General features: G+C 36.4%; 2 protein-coding genes across 2 annotated transcripts; both read left to right on the top strand.

The window, feature by feature from the left end:
- The first annotated feature begins 898 nt into the window (after positions 1-898).
- On the top strand, positions 899-8,486 carry LOC137198251 (major histocompatibility complex class I-related gene protein-like). Its single transcript, XM_067611968.1, has 4 exons — positions 899-991; positions 6,025-6,291; positions 6,831-7,109; positions 7,210-8,486. Exons 1-4 carry the CDS (start codon positions 943-945, stop codon positions 7,578-7,580), a joined length of 966 nt encoding a protein of 321 aa, XP_067468069.1. The 5' UTR covers positions 899-942; the 3' UTR covers positions 7,581-8,486.
- LOC137198592 (major histocompatibility complex class I-related gene protein-like) lies at positions 8,357-17,447 on the top strand. Its single transcript, XM_067612441.1, has 6 exons — positions 8,357-8,480; positions 8,786-8,896; positions 14,276-14,542; positions 15,611-15,889; positions 15,993-16,322; positions 17,284-17,447. Exons 1-6 carry the CDS (start codon positions 8,357-8,359, stop codon positions 17,445-17,447), a joined length of 1,275 nt encoding a protein of 424 aa, XP_067468542.1.
- The last annotated feature ends 665 nt before the right edge of the window (positions 17,448-18,112 follow it).

The following is an 18,112-nucleotide window of genomic DNA, read 5'->3' as shown; positions in this document are numbered from 1 at the left end:
GACCATGTATCTACTGTATGCATGTGCTATAACCTGGCTCAAGTGGCCATAACAAAAACCATGTCAAAATTTAACATAAGATATTTATTCAGACAAAATAAACCGAATTAAAGGAAATAAGCAGGATAAGTATTGTATGTGATGCATGGGTGGTGAGGGTGTATGTGTGTGTTGAAAGGTGCATGAAAGCAAAATAAATAACTAAAGCAGCATAACTAAACCAAACCAAAACAGGTACCTGAAGGGAGAAGTGAAAAGCTGCAAACAGCAGCAGCAACAAACAGTCAGAGGAGAGACGAGCTGCTATCTGTGGCCAGGCTTTATCAGCTGGGAGCACCGGCACCAGGTGTCTCCGTTTGTCTCCACCTGTGTAGTCTGTAGACAGACAGATGAATATACAGCAAACCAAAGATGACAGGCTTCCACGGTGTCAATTTTTTAGTTTTAAGCCCTTGTTCACATGTAAGGAGTCATTCACAGGTTTTTATATTTAACTCCTTTTCAATAAAGCAATTTGACTCATTGTATGAATTGTGCCATTTACACTCTTGTCTTACCTTGCTTTGCATACTGGTCTTTTAAATCGCATTTTTTTGAGCTGAGTTGTTACATTTTTTCATTTTGGCACTTTAACTTTTAAGAATTTTAGGATCAATTTCATTCTGGACTTTAAACAGCTGCTCATTTTACTACATGCTATCAAACTTCTGGTAAACACACATACACACACACACACACACACACACACACACACACACACACACACACAAATCCTACATTTTCCTGTTGAATCTGATTAGCCAGTCGAATATTGAATTTACTCCGCATGGTTACACATGATGCACAGCTATTTCTAATTTCTATTGGTCATTCCATATGCCTGTACGTATTAGTTACAGTCTTTCCTCTTTCCTCGTTTTTTAATGTCGCTATCAAAGCAAGATGAAGGGGATCATGTTGTTGCCTCTCTTTTGCCATGTTGTATCTCCAGGTAATGGAATAATCTTATTTAAACAGTTGTGTAACTTTTGTTTTAGCATTCATATTCATATTTGGTAACACATTATAATACAGCCTGCATTTAACTTTGTATAACTTCCCGTCATTTAATTTCCCGGAACTTCTGGTGTAACTTCCTCGTATGAATCCGTGCATATAAAATACTTATCGATTGCTACTGGTAGTTAAATATAGACAAGGTGTCAAAACAAGACGGTGAAGGACAAGGGAGAGACAATTGGGGATTTAGACTGTAATTTCCCATAACTTACGGTGCAACTTCCTCGTATGAATCACTATATACATATATGGATAAAGTAGGCTACAATAAAATCAAATGCTTTTGCCCTTTGCTGTGACAAACATTTTTTATACATGTGAGTTTGGCAGCCAAGCTTAACCCACACCCCAGGGATTTATTATGTTTATGTCTTCGACTTCATTGTATGAATTTGAATAAAAACAAATTAAAAATGGGTCTATACTTTTGAAGATTAATTTGTAATAGGCATGTTGGTCCAGCACTGCAGCATCTCATAATAGGCAAACTTACCTCTCTCAAGTGCACAGCTATGGAAGAGTTGTCGTGGATGAAAAACTAACAATACAGTAATATAATAATATATATATGTATATCTTTAGTTACACAACAATATGGTATGCATGGAGTTATATATATATATGTATGTATATGTATATGTATATGCGCATGTGTTTGAGTGTGTATATATATATATATATATACATGATATGTTATAATATATAATAATATAATATTCACAGAACAAGAATTAAGTGTAAACCTCAAAGCACATACCTCAAGCAAGTATTACTTTAATAAAGGAGTGTTTACATTTTGTATCTGGATTTGTTTTAAATACACAGTAAATCACACCAATTAATTTAATGTTTTATAAGAAGACCTTTGTGACTGTAAATGTGATTTCAAGGCAATATTCTTATTACATTTACCTGCTAATGGCCATTGCTGTACTGTAGATTACAAGAGTGTTGCAAGACAGGAATACAACATTAACTTATAACATAATAATGTGAAAACTATAAGCCAAGGTGTAAATCATACCTAAAAAATCTGTCTAAAAAAATGTAAACCTTGATAACTGCATGTGTGGAGTCTATGTGACACAAGAGGAGATACTTCTGTAGACTCTCTGCTTCAGACAATGTTGGTCTTTCATTAAGTGTAATGATTCTCACTTAGACTATTAACTGCAGCTTAATGTACCAGCATCATGTAGTAAAGCACAATTTCACAAATATTTATCATATTGCAGTACCTGTTTTTAATTAGGCTTAGTTTTTGTTTACTGAATACTACACTTTTGTTAACCAAATCTTTATTTATTGTGTGATTGCTGGAAGCAATTGTTCTTCTCAGTCTTTATTCTTATTCCGTCTTCTGTACGTTTTTTGCCACGTTTCAACTGCTGCATACTTTGTGCTATAAAAACCATTCAACTGTCAATCTGTGCTACTCATTCAGCAGATGTGTGCTTGTACTTTTCTGAAATGTAACATGTTTCAGTGATTTTATATAATTTTTTAAAACATTAAAATTTATAATGGCAGTCTATGGGACGAACCATCCAACAGAGTTGGATGGTTTGTCCATTCAAACTGTAAAATGTTCACAAAACTGTAAAATGTTCACAAAACTTTGAACTTGCAAAGTTATCAGATTGTTTAGTGATATCTTTTGTAGTTTTTCAGCAATTTAGTTTCAGGACTTTTTTAGGTCTCACCAGTGTGTCATGTGATCAGGCACAGTGGCGAGCACAGATATTTTTAGATCAGAAATGTTTTTCTAAACTGCTGTCACTCCCACAATTTTAACTCCTCAAGCACATATCTTGCCTCAGTATGTTGCCACAAGCCTCCTCTCTCCCAAAATGTAAATACATTTCACATAGGACTTATAGTTTTTTGAGATCTGAACCTTAATTGATACAGAGTCCCTGTCATGTTCTCATTGACTGCAATACAGTCTGCAGGATGTGTCTCCTCTCACTGCAGTTTCTTAAACTTACAGATTCTCTCTTCCTTCAAACACTTTTTACACATATCATTTATTCTCATGTTAAACAAGTCTTGCTTTCACTATTGATGTACAAATCTCTGGGCTTCAAGCTCTAGTTCGAGACAAATACATTTTCATCATCAAAATGGAGATTTTTTCCTCTCATTTTTGGGAATGTCTGTTGGCTCAGTGGTTTAGAACACTGCTTCTGTAATGTGCTGTTCCTTAGATGACAAGGTTGTGTGCTCAATACCTGCTCTCTGCAGTGCTACTCATAATATTACTGTCATGTACAAAGTTGCTTTCCATCTCTATCATGTACCATAAGTCAATTCCTCTCTAGCTCACTTTAACATTATTACCCAAAATGTGGATTGCTATTCTTATTAAATACATCTTTTCCAGTTCTACAGATCCTGTCTGAGTAATCCAGTGGTTTAAGTTCATGTTGCTTCTTAACTTCTTTTAGATCCAAAGGTTGTGAGTTCAAGCCTCGCTTAGGGCAGAACTCAGTAGAGTTGAAGGATGAAGGAGTCCAGGTGGTGTCAATCGCTGAGCTGAGCTGAGCTGAGCTGAGCTGCCTTTTTGTCAATTTCATGCAATTGACAGACTAAATACCAAAATCTGGCCTGGTACTTCTATGTGACATGTTAGCTCAGTGCATAGCACATCTGTCTTACAAGCATGAGGTTGTAGGTTCAATTCCACCCATTGCCGATTTTAATCTTGGTAGATTTTTCAATACTTTTCAGACTCCAGTTATGCAGTCTAAATCCGCTTTCAGCAATCACACGCAATTTCTATAGAAATTGCATTTTCTAGTTTTTTTTAATATTAAAATTTATAATGGAAAGTCTATGGGAGGAATGTTTGAAAGCTAATATCTCAAAAACTAAAAGTGCTAAACCGCTCATATTTTATATACAGATGTCCTATCTGGAAAGGCTTAACATATTAAAACATGGTATCAATAGCACCACCATGTGGTCAGTAATTAAATGTTTTGCGTTTTGGCTAATAACTCATGATAGATAAGACCTATCAAAAAAAATATTTGGTGAGCATCTTCCTTGGATTATCCTGAGTAGACTGATATAGGCCACGCCCATTTGCACCTATAAAATTTTTCTGCCATTTGTTTTTTTTTAATAAACATATGTTTTGCTTCTGTTGACACATATTTCATCCAATCTTGACCAAACTTGGAACATACCATGTTTAGAGGACCCCAAACACAACTTATTTATTTATTTTAAAATATCACTTACGGTTTGTCTGTTATTGGTTAGCAAACTTTTGAAGGTGTGGCCTAATGCACTTAATGGTCAATAACTCCTCAATACTGAATTGGATTGTTACCAAATTTGGGAATGCTGTACACAAGGTGACCTTACAGAAGTGTGTCACATTTCATAAAATTCTGCCCAAAGGGGGCGCTAAAGTAACCTTATAACATGTTATTTCAGCAATTCTGTTGTCTTTAATGAAATGAAACTCGGTACACAGGTTTTCCATGAGAATCTGCACCACATACTGAATCATGGCACCAATAGCCCCACCTTGTGGTCATAAATGAAACTCTGCCATACTACTTATTAGCTACCAAATCTCTTAAATGTAACATGCCATGGTAATCACATTGTATTTGTACAGATGGGGATCCTAAACAAGTGTTTAGTATTTTCAGCAATGCTTTGCAATTTCTTCCAGTTTTAAGCATTCACACGAATTTTCCGCAGGAAATGTATTTCTAGTTGCAATTTAATGTACCAGCATCATGTAGTCATTAATATAATCTTTAAATCAGTTGGTGTAACTTCTATTTCAGCCTTTATATTTTTCTTTTTAAATATAATTGTACATTTATTGCAGAGCTTAACATACCTTAGATTTTGACATGTCTGTTCACTGCTGATTAATTACTGATTAAAGTGAATAAATGGTATTGATTAGTATGGAGGTACATTGCATTATTAGAGAAAAAAATATTCAGAGATATTTTCTTCAAATAATTTGTTCTAATGATAATGTAGCATATAGTAGGTCCAAATGTATAACTATTAGCTATATTATGTTGAAGATATTTACCTCATAATTTAGAGGAAATATCTCTCTTTCTGAATTCATCTGAAACTATTTTGTAATTATGAGGTCTTTGTCTTGTAATCATCACTGACCTAGGCCTAATTTAGTTGGCTTTTGTTCCCTCTTGGTTTGAGGTCATTGATACTGATGTCATCAAACATTATTCACCAAAGTCACAATTCTGAAAATATTTCATCAGATTTGTACAATGTTTTGTTTTTTCTACCAGAACGACTAAACACAGATATCATAGCAGCTTCCTACTGTACAAATAACTCATATTAATTATTATGATTATATACAGATTTTTAAAAATGTGATTAATCAAATTGAAAAATATAATAAAATACTTAATACTTAATAATTTGTGACACTACTATGTCACAAAATAAGGCAAACTGGAGAAAACACTGATAACTAGTTCTTATTCATATGCTTTGCTCACCATATGTTGTTCCACTTTCAGGAATCCCATAGTAGTGTACAGATAATTATATCAAGATTTTGATTAGATGTACACTTGAATGTATTTGTAGTCATTACTAAATACTATAGCTGCCTTAGCCATTATGGCAAATGTGCCAACAAAAAATTGCCTATTAACATATCCAGCATTAATTTATGTTTTGAGTTGTGTTTTTGGCTGACTGGCCAATTGAAGGTCAATATTCACTCTCCTTTTAGCTTTTGTTTAGTCTCAATCATTCCAAGTATAATATCTGGCTCTTAGGTTGGTAGATGTTCTACTTTCATCACCAGCTCATCACTAACTGTGTGTGTTTGAGGTTTCAGGCTGGGTAAAATATTGAATGTAATTAAATGTAATTATCATAAGTATAGATAAATGCATGATTATAAAAAAAAATGACCTTAAAAACCCTTCAAACCTCTTTCTCTTACAGTGAAACACTCGCTGAAGTTTTTCACCACTGCGTCCTCTGGAGTCAAAAATGTCCCAGATTTTGTGGCTGTTGGATTGGTTGATGAAGTTCCAATAGGATACTGTGACAGCATCAGAAAGACACCAGAAGCCAAACAGAACTGGACACAAAAAATGTTAGAAGATGATCCACAGCACTTGGAGTGGTACACTCAGAAGTGTTTGTTAACCCAATATGACTACAAGGCTCACATTGACATTTTAAAGCAGCAACTGAACCAAAGTGACGGTGAGTAAAAGTACTGTAAAAATGTATAGTTGTGGGGGGGGGGGTTTGTTTGTTTGTTTTGTTTTTTCAAATACCAAACATATATAGTTCCATTATAAACACACATGTTTACATGTTAAAACACATACACAGTTATATCCCTAACTCTTTAACTGGCCATGTAATTTGAGGGACTCCAAAATTTGTAGTCAATATTAATATTTCATTTGGCTTCCCTGGTAGCTATGTGCTGGATTCACTGAAAAACTGAGCAACATGGTTCTGCATTTGAAACTCGCTCTTGTTCTTTTTTTGTGTGTGTGTGGCCCTTCTTGTCATGTTTGGTTTTATCTGGATGCTTAAAAATTGCAGGTCAAGTAAGTTTTAGTTGGAAAGCTTATATCACCTCTTGATGTCATTTTGTGTATTTCTGTGTGTTGGCCTTGCAATGAAGAAGTGACCCTTCCACATGTTCCTCGACGTCTAAAATGCAGGCTCACAGGCTCCAGCCACCTGTAACCCTCTGTGGGATCTCACTCTGCACTCTCTCTCTCTCTCAGGTGTCCACATCTTCCAGAGGATGGACAGCTGTGAGTGGGATGATGAGACTGGAGAGGTTAATGGTTTTGTTCAGTTTGGTTATGATGGAGAAGACTTCTTAGCATTTGACCTGAAGACACTGACATGGATCGCTCCAAAACCACAAGCTGTCATCACCAAACACAAGCGGGACAGAGATAGAGCTCACAATGAAAGGTGGAACTACTTCCTCACCCAGTATTGCCCTGAGTTAGTGAAGAGATATTTGGAACTTGGGAAGATCTCTCTGCTGAGAACAGGTAGAATCACATGACCTGATGTAGTTTCATGGACCCAATATTTAAATGCCTCTTCTGTTTCTAACCTCATCCCCTGCCTGCCGCCCCCTTGTCTCTCTAGAGTTTCCCTCAGTGTCTCTACTCCAGAAGACTCCCTCCTCTCCAGTCAGCTGCCACGCTACAGGTTTCCACCCTCACAGAGCCATGATGTTCTGGAGGAAAGATGGAGAGGAACTTCATGAGGACGTGGAACATGGAGAGATCCTCCCCAACCATGACGGATCCTTCCAGATGAGTGTTGACCTGAACCTTTCATCAATCACACCTGAAGACTGGAGGAGGTACGACTGTGTGTTTCACCTCTCTGGTGTCAAGGACAACATTGTCACCAAACTGGACAAAGCAGTGATCAGAACCAACTGGGGTAAGAGTGGAATACTGACACAACTGACTTATGTTTTTTTTATTAAACATATGCATGTTATTTGTTAATAATTATCTTTGATAATCATTAATTATTGCTGATAGCCAAACTTGAAGCCAAATCCAACAAAATGGTGCCTCATGTGAGGTAGAGTATTGTTGGCAATTATTCATAATTGTGCAATATTAATTTCAGCATAATTTTGGCCAGTACCAAAATTTTGGAATCTAAAACTTTAGACTATCCAAAGCCCTTATATTGAACACAACTAGTCTGCCACAGGAGTAAATATCTAGCTGTACATACAAATTAATGCATTGTGGTGAAAATAGATTCATTCACCAAATTTAGATGACCCAAATCTTGGGTTATTGATAACTAACACTGTAGGTATTTACAGTGTTCCTCATAGTGTTACCTTATGCACATGACCTACTTAAATTATGTAAGTGGATGCAATAAAAAGTAGTTCTAATCTAGTTGTGTGCCAGCACAAGGTTAGTAGCACATGTCTGCACTGGCAAACTGGCATTTACCTTCGTCACCTGCAGCAGTCTGATCATCAGAACATTAGGAGATGACAAATGAGTGAGTTTTGCACAGTCAGCCAGCCATCTGCTCCGGAAAAGGCTGAATGAGTTTTGTGCAGAAACCTCACTAAACTCACACAAACCCCATTATTCATACTTTGCATGTAAAGCAAAGCAAATTCAACCAAATTAAACATAAAATATTTTCATAAAAAAGAAATATAACATGCAAAATGCTAGACTACAAGATTTTAAGATTTATTAAACAAAGTAAGAACAAAATAGAACTGTTGCTGATCTGAGGAAACGTGACCATGCAAGGGAGAGTAAGGGTGGACAGGGTGATCAACTCAAAATATTACAATAACAAAAACACAAGAGGTGTAGTACAGCAAAGACGGGATAGGTACAACATAGACACAGGATTCAACTGCAGATGTAACATTAATTTCACCTAAAAAGAGACAGTATAATTGAGTTGCTGTACTCTGTACTGCTGTATTTGCAACTCTGCACATCCTGGACAATAATAAGTTTCCTCAGAAGAAAACTCTCACAGGATTACAGGATTCCCAAACTGTCTGTGTTTCATGACGGGGAAAGTCCTGTGTTTTAAGGAGATGAAAGTAACAAATGTGATCGTCAACAATGAAGTACGATTATCATACATCATTATAGGTGAAAATACTAAAAGTACATTGGCATACCCTTGATGCGCTGTGAATGTTTTGTTTTGGTTCCAGTTTCTCCCTCAGAGTTCCCTGCTGGTCCTGTTATTGGAGGTGTTGTAGGACTGCGGCTGCTCCTGGCAGTGTGCATCACTGGAGTCTTCATCTGGAGAAGGAGAGATAATGGTGAGGGACAACCATACTTTTACTCATCATGAAGCCATTTCAATTAGGAGAGACTTCAGTTTTATAAGTGATAATAATTTTATTGAACATGCATGATAAGATCAAAATGTGAAAAGTCTTTAGACCCCATCGTGATGTCATTATATTTATACGGGGGAAGTGAAGGCAAGAGTAGAATAGGATATCTCCCATTGGAGTGTAGACACTGGTGGTCATGATGAATAAAGGAATATTGGCATATGGATTATGAGAACAGGAGCAGGCTTCTAGCAATCTGGGATCTGCGCCGATGTGATGAGGTGGAGGTGAATGGGATGATGGAGGGTTGCGACGATTATTCACACTGAAATGACAGCTGACATCAAGGAGAAATCATGGTGGAATAAAAATAAAAGTGGAAATCAGTCAAATTAATACAGTGTTTCTATGAAATATGTATTAGTGTTTTCTTTGTTTGCTTTCATAAATTCTGACATTTTACATTTTGAAATATTGTAATCTCTCATCTGTATTTCAGGATTCAGGCCTGCAAACTGTGAGTAATTTGTCAATTAATCTGTCTGTCCCCCTGTCTCTCTCTATACAAATAAAAACATTTAACAGTTTAAATTGAACTACTGACACTTTGTTTTTCTTTTATATCTTCAGACTCGTCATCCTCTGATCCATCTTCAGTCAAAGATGCAGCTCTTAACTGATCACAGTGAGTATTTCATCATGTCATCAACACTGTGCAGATACTGTTTGAAGAATCTCTCTGTTGCTCCTCCTGAAACTAGCTACAGTATACTGATATAATACTCTCATAAATATACTGAAAGTCTGTCTTTGTTAAAAAACTGTTTTCTGATTTGACAGAATTTCTCAATCAAGTGATCCAGTATAGTTACAGGAAACAGCTGACACTGAGGTTTTAATGTAAAACTGATTAAAATTTTTATATTTTGGACTAAAATCAAACATATATTTACTGCATAATATGACCACTAATAATTCCAGGTTCCTTTCTATTTGTTACTCTGTCTTTGCAGCTTTCCAGTAAAGATTTAGAGGAGAATAGTGAACTCAAATAAAGATGCTGTGGCTTCAATATTTTATTCTATTTTGCACCATAAATGTACATTAACAAAACTTGTTTTAATGAATATTGAGATGTGACATCACAGGACCTGTCAGAAAGTCACAGGATACATCAAACTAAAGTGTGAATTCATAGATCAGATTTATGAGTTTCAGGTCATCAGTGGATGCAATGAAGAATGATATCTGTGAAGATTATCTGAGAGCTGATAGAAGCATTAATGTTGATGTGAATCCTCCACTGCAGGAGTAACAACATCTGGAGAGAACTGATGCTGCTGTCCAGCTGTTTCCTCAAACCTTTGGTGGAGATGAATCACTGCAGCAGCTACCAGACACCAAAGAGCCACAACGTTACTCCAGTGGGGCATCTTTTGTCTTCAGATATCAAATTCATATCAGTTAGTCATGTGATGTAGACATGCAGTACTTTAATCTCTGCTTCTAATGCTGGAGTCAAACCTAAAACTTTAAATGTTCAACTACTCATGCTTTCACTAACAATTAGTTTGACAGTTGCATTTTAGAAACACTAATGAAGATTCTGCACGAGGCCACGATTGAAAAAACACAATTTTTGTTTCTCTCTTTGTTTCATTGTGATTACAGTTTGAACACTGCATCTCAACATCTCCCACTTTAACTAAAGTATAAATATCTGAGTTATGTTTTAGTCTTCCAACACACATTGCTCCTCCACACCAAGTAACAACCGTAACTATTTTTAAACATAAACTTGTAAAAGTTTCCACAATTTTACACAACATAAATACATTTTTGAATATTTAGACACTCCTCCTTTCATTGAAACTCACATATTAAAGCAATAACACTTCTTAGAGCTTATATTTGTATCTTATACATTTGCCATCTTCACGTCCTGTATTTGTCATGCGGATAATAAATGTTATTGTCATTGTAACATTATTATTAATGCTCAGATTATTGGTGTTAGAGGATTAATGAGGGTTTTACCTGTTATACTAACAGATGTACTTAATTTCATATCGCAAAAATGGAAAAAATGATTTGTCTACATAACAGTATACGCCTTCTCTAAGGTCATGTGATCTGTTTTTGGCTAAATGTGTTCACTTCCGTTAAAGTTTGTCTTTACATCATCTACAAGATAATGATTAATTATGAATTGTTAATCCATCATCTATTTATTGGTGAATGTAAAACATGATTTTTTTGGTGAACTACATGTTGTCTAGAGGAGCTGCAACATTTTCTAGTGTCATTTTTGTTCTTATTTGTTCTAATAGTGTTATATTTACCTTAAATTAATAAATAAAATTCTTCTGAAAACCTGCTTAAGAAGTCTTCCTGTTACATCATACCTGTGTTTAACAGGTAGAGTGTGTGAAACACTCTAGTGAAGCTTGTCCCTGATACGTGGAAAGCAGGAGCTTACTTTTTATCAGTTACCAAATTTGTGAGGATAAAAGAAAAAGTTTACACTACTACAATAAAAAACACACGCACACAAATTTTGATTTGGTTATGAAGGGTTTCTTGACTTGATATTCTCAAAATATGTGAGGATAAAAGAAAAAGTTTACACTACTACAAAACACACACACGCGCACACACACACACACACACACACACACACACACACACACACACACATACACATACCACAAATTTTCATTTGTTAATGAAGGAGTACACTGAACCTTGTGACTCTGAGTGTGTATTTCCCTATTTTACCACTAGAGAGCAATATAACTCTGAAATGTCTCAGCTGTGAGGTCACCACAGAGAAACAGCTGCCAGAGCATTTCCACCATCACTACTTCCTCCCCCACAGTCGGGTTATAAAGCACTTTAAACTGCCTCATTGTATAAATTGTGTTATATGACTTTAAACAAATGCTCATGTTACTACATGCTATTAAACTTCTTGTAAATAACAAAACAAAAAAACACATTTCCTGCATTTTCCTGTTGAATCTGATCAGCCAGTCAGATATTGAATTTACTCCTCCTGGTAACACGTGATGCACAGCTATTTATAATTTCTATTGGTCATTTCATTTGACTGTTCACACTGTTAACAGTCTTTCTTCCATCACAGTGTTTTTTAATGTCTGTATCAAAACAAGATGAAGGATTTCATGTTGTTGCTTCTCTTTTGCCATGTTGCATCTCCAGGTAACTGAATAATCTTTTTAAACAGTTGTTTAACTTCTATTTCAGCATTTATGCACATCATATTCATAAACTGCACATTTACTGCAGGGACCAACATACCTCAGATTTAAACATGTCTATTCACTGCCAATTCATTTTTAACACTGTTTTTATTGTGCTTTTAACAAGTGGAACTTGTCAGAGGTCTTCCCATTCTCTTGAATGAGAAAGTGTGTCCAAACTTCTGACTAGTACTGTATTCTCTACTTTTACGTGTCTCTCGTATCTATTACATAAAGTATTGAGATGTCCAACAAAATACAGATATTAATGAGATGAATTCAGGTCTGAAACATGTTAGATTAATCTATGAATCTTACCAATAATGCCATTCAGGTGTCTCTGACACTGAATATATTCGGGATTTTGCAGAAATAACAGTTTCTGTACAGTACTGATGTTCTGTATGTTGTTAACATCTGGCTGTGTGTCGGATTATTAAACACCTGCAGCATCACACAGCAGCTGAAACAATAAGTGCGTCTTTAAATTGAGAGAGTGATGTGAGCATTTACACACATGACACAGCTTCATAAACAAGCCAACAGGATATATCAGGATCTTAATTAATGTTTTGTGTTCTGCTGCACATCAAACAGGTCAGCTGTTACACAGATTTCAGGTTCATACAATAGAATTGTTGGTAATAAAACAGCCTTTCTCTGCATGAATCCTGAGCTCCATCAGAGCTGTCTGGACATTTTTATTTCAAGTAGCTAAAAGTCCATGATAAGCCTATCATTATGCACAAAATGGAATTTCAGTGTTTTAATTGTCTTCTGGGACTGGAGTTGCTGAGGTGAACTTTTAAGCTGCTCAGATAAACCTGAGCCTCTTTCCTACTGGTCCACTTAGGGTCACTTCACCCCTTTTTTCTCGCATATGTCTAGGTTTATTTATCCAGGTTTGGAGATTTGAGGGTTTGAGGTTTTTGATACTGATGTCATTGAACATTATTCACCAAAGTCACCATTCTGAAATTATTTAATCAGATTTGTACAGGTTTTGTTTTTTCCACATCGACTAAACACAGATCAGGTTGCTGGGCTCATATTATAGTAGCTTCCTACTTATGATTATGTATAAATGTTTTTAAAAATCTGAATAATCAAATTAAATAATATGATAAAATCACATAATTCCTAAAAAGTAAGATATTTTGTCACTCTGAATGACACCAATGAATTAAATGTTTTATAAGAAGACCTTTGTGACTATAACTGTGATTTCAAGGCAATATTCTCATTACATTTACACCTTCTAATGGCCAGTGCTGTACTGTAGATTACAAGAGTGTTGCAAGACAGGAATACAACATTAACTTATAACATAATAATATGAAAACTATAAACCAAGGCATAAATCATGGGCTAGTCCACGTTTCAGTGTATTTTAAAACTACAGATATCAGTTTTGTACAATGTTGTTTTGTTTTTTTCCACCAGACTGACTAAACACAGATCAGATTTTTTTAAAATGTAATTAATCAAATTAAACAATATAATAAAATAACAAAATTTCTACAGATTAAGATATTTTTCATTATTCAAGCAAAATAAGGCAAATTAGAGAAAACACTGATAAATAGTTGTAATTCATATGCTTTGCTCACCATATGTTGTTCCACTTTCAGGAATCTCATAGCAGTGTACAGATAATTATATGAAGATTTAACATTTTGATTAGATTTACACTTGAATGTATATGTAGTCATTACTAACCTTATATAAAATGATGATCAGTAAGGTTAATAAAGCTGTCTCAGTCATTATGGCAAATGTGCCAACAAATATTGCCTATTAACATATCCAGCATTCATTTGTGTTTTGAGTTGTGTTTTTGGCTCCCTGGCCAATGGAAGGTCAATATTCACTCTCCTTTTAGCTTTTGTTTAGTCTCAATCATTCCAAGTATAATATCTGGCTCTTAGGTTGGTAGATGTTCTACTTTCATCACCAGCTCATCACTAACTTTGTGTGTCTGAGGTTTCAAGCTGGACAAAATATTGAATGTAATTAATTGTCAATATCACAAGTATAGATAAATGCATGATTATAAAAAAATGAACTTAAAAACCCTTAAAACTTCTTTCTCTTACAGTGAAACACTCGCTGAAGCTTCTCGTCACAACGTCCTCTGGAGTCAAAAACTTTCCAGATTTTGTGCTTGTTGGGTTGGTTGATGAAGTTCCAATAAGTTACTATGACAGCATCAGTAACACAGTGGAAGCCAAACAGGACTGGGCACAAAAAATGTTTGAAGATGATCCACAACACTTGGACTGGTACATTCGGATTTGTTTAGTACACAAATATTTCTACAAAGCTCAAATTGACATTTTGAAGCAGCAACTGAACCAAACTGAAGGTAAGTAAAAATACTGTAAAAATGTAAAGTTGTGTTTTTTGTCAAATAGCAAATAGATATAGTTGCATTATAAACACACATGTTTACATGTCCAAACATACACAGTTTGCTAAATGTGCATATATTCTTCACTCATATCTCTCCGTCTATTACCAGCCATGTAATGTGAAGGACTCTTTCATAATGGGTCGTCAATATTAATATTATATATAGTTTCCCTGGTAGTTATGTGCTGGATTCACTGAAAAACTGAGCGAAAGGATTCTACATTTGAATCTTGGTGTGCGTGTGTGTGTGTGTGTGTGTATGCGTGCGTGTGTGCGTGCGTCTGTGTATGTGTGTGTGCATGTGCGCGTGCGTGTGCGTGTGTAATGTCTGTGTGTTTGTATGTGTGTGTGCGTGCGTGTGTATGTGTGCGTATGTGCGTGCGTGTGTGCGTGCGTGTATGTGTGCGTGTGTGTATGTGTGTGCGTGCGTAATGTCTGTGTGTGTGTATGTGTGCGTGTGTGTGCGTGTGTATGCGTGCGTGCGTGCGTGTGTGTGTGCGTGTGTGTGTGTGCGTGCGTGTGTGCGTGTGTGTGTGTGTGTGTGTGTGTGCGTGTGTGCGTAATGTCTGTGTGTGTGTGTGTGTGTATGTGTGTGTGTGTGTGTGCGTGTGTGTGCGTGTGTGTGTGTGCGCGTGTGTGCGTGTGCGCGTGTACGCGTGTGCGCGTGTGTGTGTGTGCGTGTGCGTGTGCGCGTGCGTGTGTGTGTGTGTGTGCGTGTGTGTGTGTGCGTGTGCGTGTGTGTGTGTGTGTGTGTGTGTGTGTGTGTGTGTATGTGTGTGTGTGTTGCCCTTCTTGTCATGTTTGGTTTGATCTGGATGCTTAAAAACTGCAGGTCAAGTACGTTTTGGTTGGAAAGTTTGACCCCTTGATGTCAGTTTGTGTATTTCTGTGTGTTGGTCTTGCAATGAAGAGGTGACTCTTCCACATGTTCCTTGACATTTTCTAAAATGCAGCCTCACATAGGCTCCAGCCACCTGTAACCCTCTGTGAGATCTCACTCTGCACTCTGTCTCTCTCTCAGGTGTCCACATCTTCCAGAAGATGTTTGGTTGTGAATGGGATGATGAGACTAGAGAGGTTAATAGTTTTACTCGGTTTGGTTATGATGGAGAAGACTTCATAGCATTTGACCTGAAGACACTGACATGGATCGCTCTAAAACCACAAGCTGTCATCACCAAACACAGGTGGGACAGAGATACAGCTATCAATGAAAAAAGGAACTACTTCATCACCCAGCAGTGCCCTGAGTTTGTGAAGAGATATTTGGACCTTGGGAAGAGCTCTCTACTGAGAACAGGTAGAATCACATGACCTGATGTAGTTTCATGGACACAACAATATTTAAATGCCTCTTCTGTTTCTAACCTCCCTCCCACACCCCTCACCATTTATCTCTTCAGACCTTCCCTCAGTGTCTCTCCTCCAGAAGACTCCTTCCTCTCCAGTCAGCTGCCACTCTACAGGTTTCTACCCTCACAGAGCCATGATGTTCTGGAGGAAAGATGGAGAGGAACTTCATGAGGACGTTGAACACGGAGAGATCCTCCCCAACCATGATGGATCCTTCCAGATGAGTGTTGACCTGAACCTTTCATCAGTCACACCTGAAGACTGCAGGAAGTACGAATGTGTGTTTCATCTCTCTGGTTCCAAGAACGACATCGTCACCAAACTGGACAAAAAAGTGATCAGAACCAACTGGGGTAAGACTGGAATACTGACTTTACAATGTTTTTTTTTATTAAACGTAGGTTGAGGCTGAAGGTTAGTTAAGTCCAGGGTTAACAAACAAAACTACTGTTCTGCTCATTCAAATAAATATTGTTTCTTACTTGTTACATTATGCACATGACCTACTAAAAATTACTTTAGTGAATGCAACAAAAAACAGTTCAAATCTAGTGGTGTGCCAGCAAATGATTAGGAGCACAGGTCTGTCACAAAGGTAACCAAATTATACATAAAACATAATTTCAGAAAAAAGAAACATAACATGCAAAATGCTAGACCACATTTTTACTTTACTTGTATTTTATTTATTACACTGTCATGGAATTACTCACAAGACATACTACTGTTTGTATGTGAAAATAAGATTTATTAAACAGTAAGAACAAACTAGAACTGTTGCTGATCTGAGGAAACATGTGACCATGCAGGAGAGAGCAAGAGCTTTCAGGGAGGACAGGGTGATCAACTCAAAGATGACAGGATGAAAAACATAAAGAACAAAGCTTTAGTATTACAATAACAAAGACAGGGAACAGGTACAACATAGACACAGGATGGACACACAGAGGTCTGAAGCTCTAAGGTGGTTTTCACCTGCAGATGGTCATTGTATGGATTATTGTGATGCCAAATTAAACCATCACATCAACATGTCCAGTAACATTAATTTCACCTAGAAAGAGACATCATCTGCTTTTGGCAGTATAATTGAGCTGCTGTACTCACATTAACAACTCTGCACATCCTGGACAATAATAAGTTTCCTCAGTAGAAAACTCTCACAGGATTCCCAAACTGTCTGTGTGTCACGACGGGAAAGTCCTGTGTTTTAAGGGGATGACAATAAGAAACGTGATCGTCAATAATGATGTATGATTATCATACATCATTATAGTAGAAAATACCAAAAGTACATTGGCATACCCTTGATGCACTGTGAATGTTTTGTTCTGGTTCCAGTTTCTCCCTCAGAGTTCCCTGCTGGTCCTGTTATTGGAGGTGTTGTAGGACTGCTGCTGCTCCTGGCAGTCTGCATCACTGGAGTCTTCATCTGGAGAAGGAGAGATAATAGTGAGGGACAAACATACTTTAACTCATCATCAAGTCATTTTAACAACAAATAACAGTGTAACCTGGCTGATGTTCAGTAGCTTGAAAAGCAGAAATAAGTGAAATTAATACAGTGTTTCTATAAAACATTTATTAGTGTTTTCTTTGTTTGCTTTCATAAATTCTGACATTTTACATTTTGAAATATTGTAATCTCTGGTCTGTATTTCAGGATTCAGTCCTGCAAACTGTGAGTATTATGTCAGTTTATCTCTCTCTCTGTGTACAAATAAATGCAGTTAATCGTTTGAATTGAATTACTGACACCTTGTTTTTCTTTTAGCTTCAGACTCGTCATCCTTTGAAATTTCTGAGGTCAAAGATGCAGCTCTTAACTGATCACAGTGAGTATTTCATCATGTCATCAACACTGTGCAGATACTGTATGAAGAATCTCTCTGTTGCTCCTCCTGAAACTAGCTACAGTATACTGATATAATACTCTCATAAATATACTGAAAGTCTGTCTTTGTTAAAAAACTATTTGTCTGATTTGACAGAATTTCTCAGTCAAGTGATCCAGTAAAGTTACAGGAAACAGCTGACACTGAGGTTTTAATGTAATACTGAGTGAATTTTTTTTTATTTTGGACTAAAATCAAACATATATTTACTGTATAATATGACCATTAATAATTCCAGGTCCTTTTCTATTTGTTACTCTGTCTTTGCAGCTTTC

Source organism: Thunnus thynnus, chromosome 15 (assembly GCF_963924715.1).
Source record: "Thunnus thynnus chromosome 15, fThuThy2.1, whole genome shotgun sequence".
NCBI classification, from domain to species: domain Eukaryota; kingdom Metazoa; phylum Chordata; class Actinopteri; order Scombriformes; family Scombridae; genus Thunnus; species Thunnus thynnus.
Note: the sequence above shows the minus strand (reverse complement) of the source record. Positions and strands in the feature narration are given on the sequence as shown.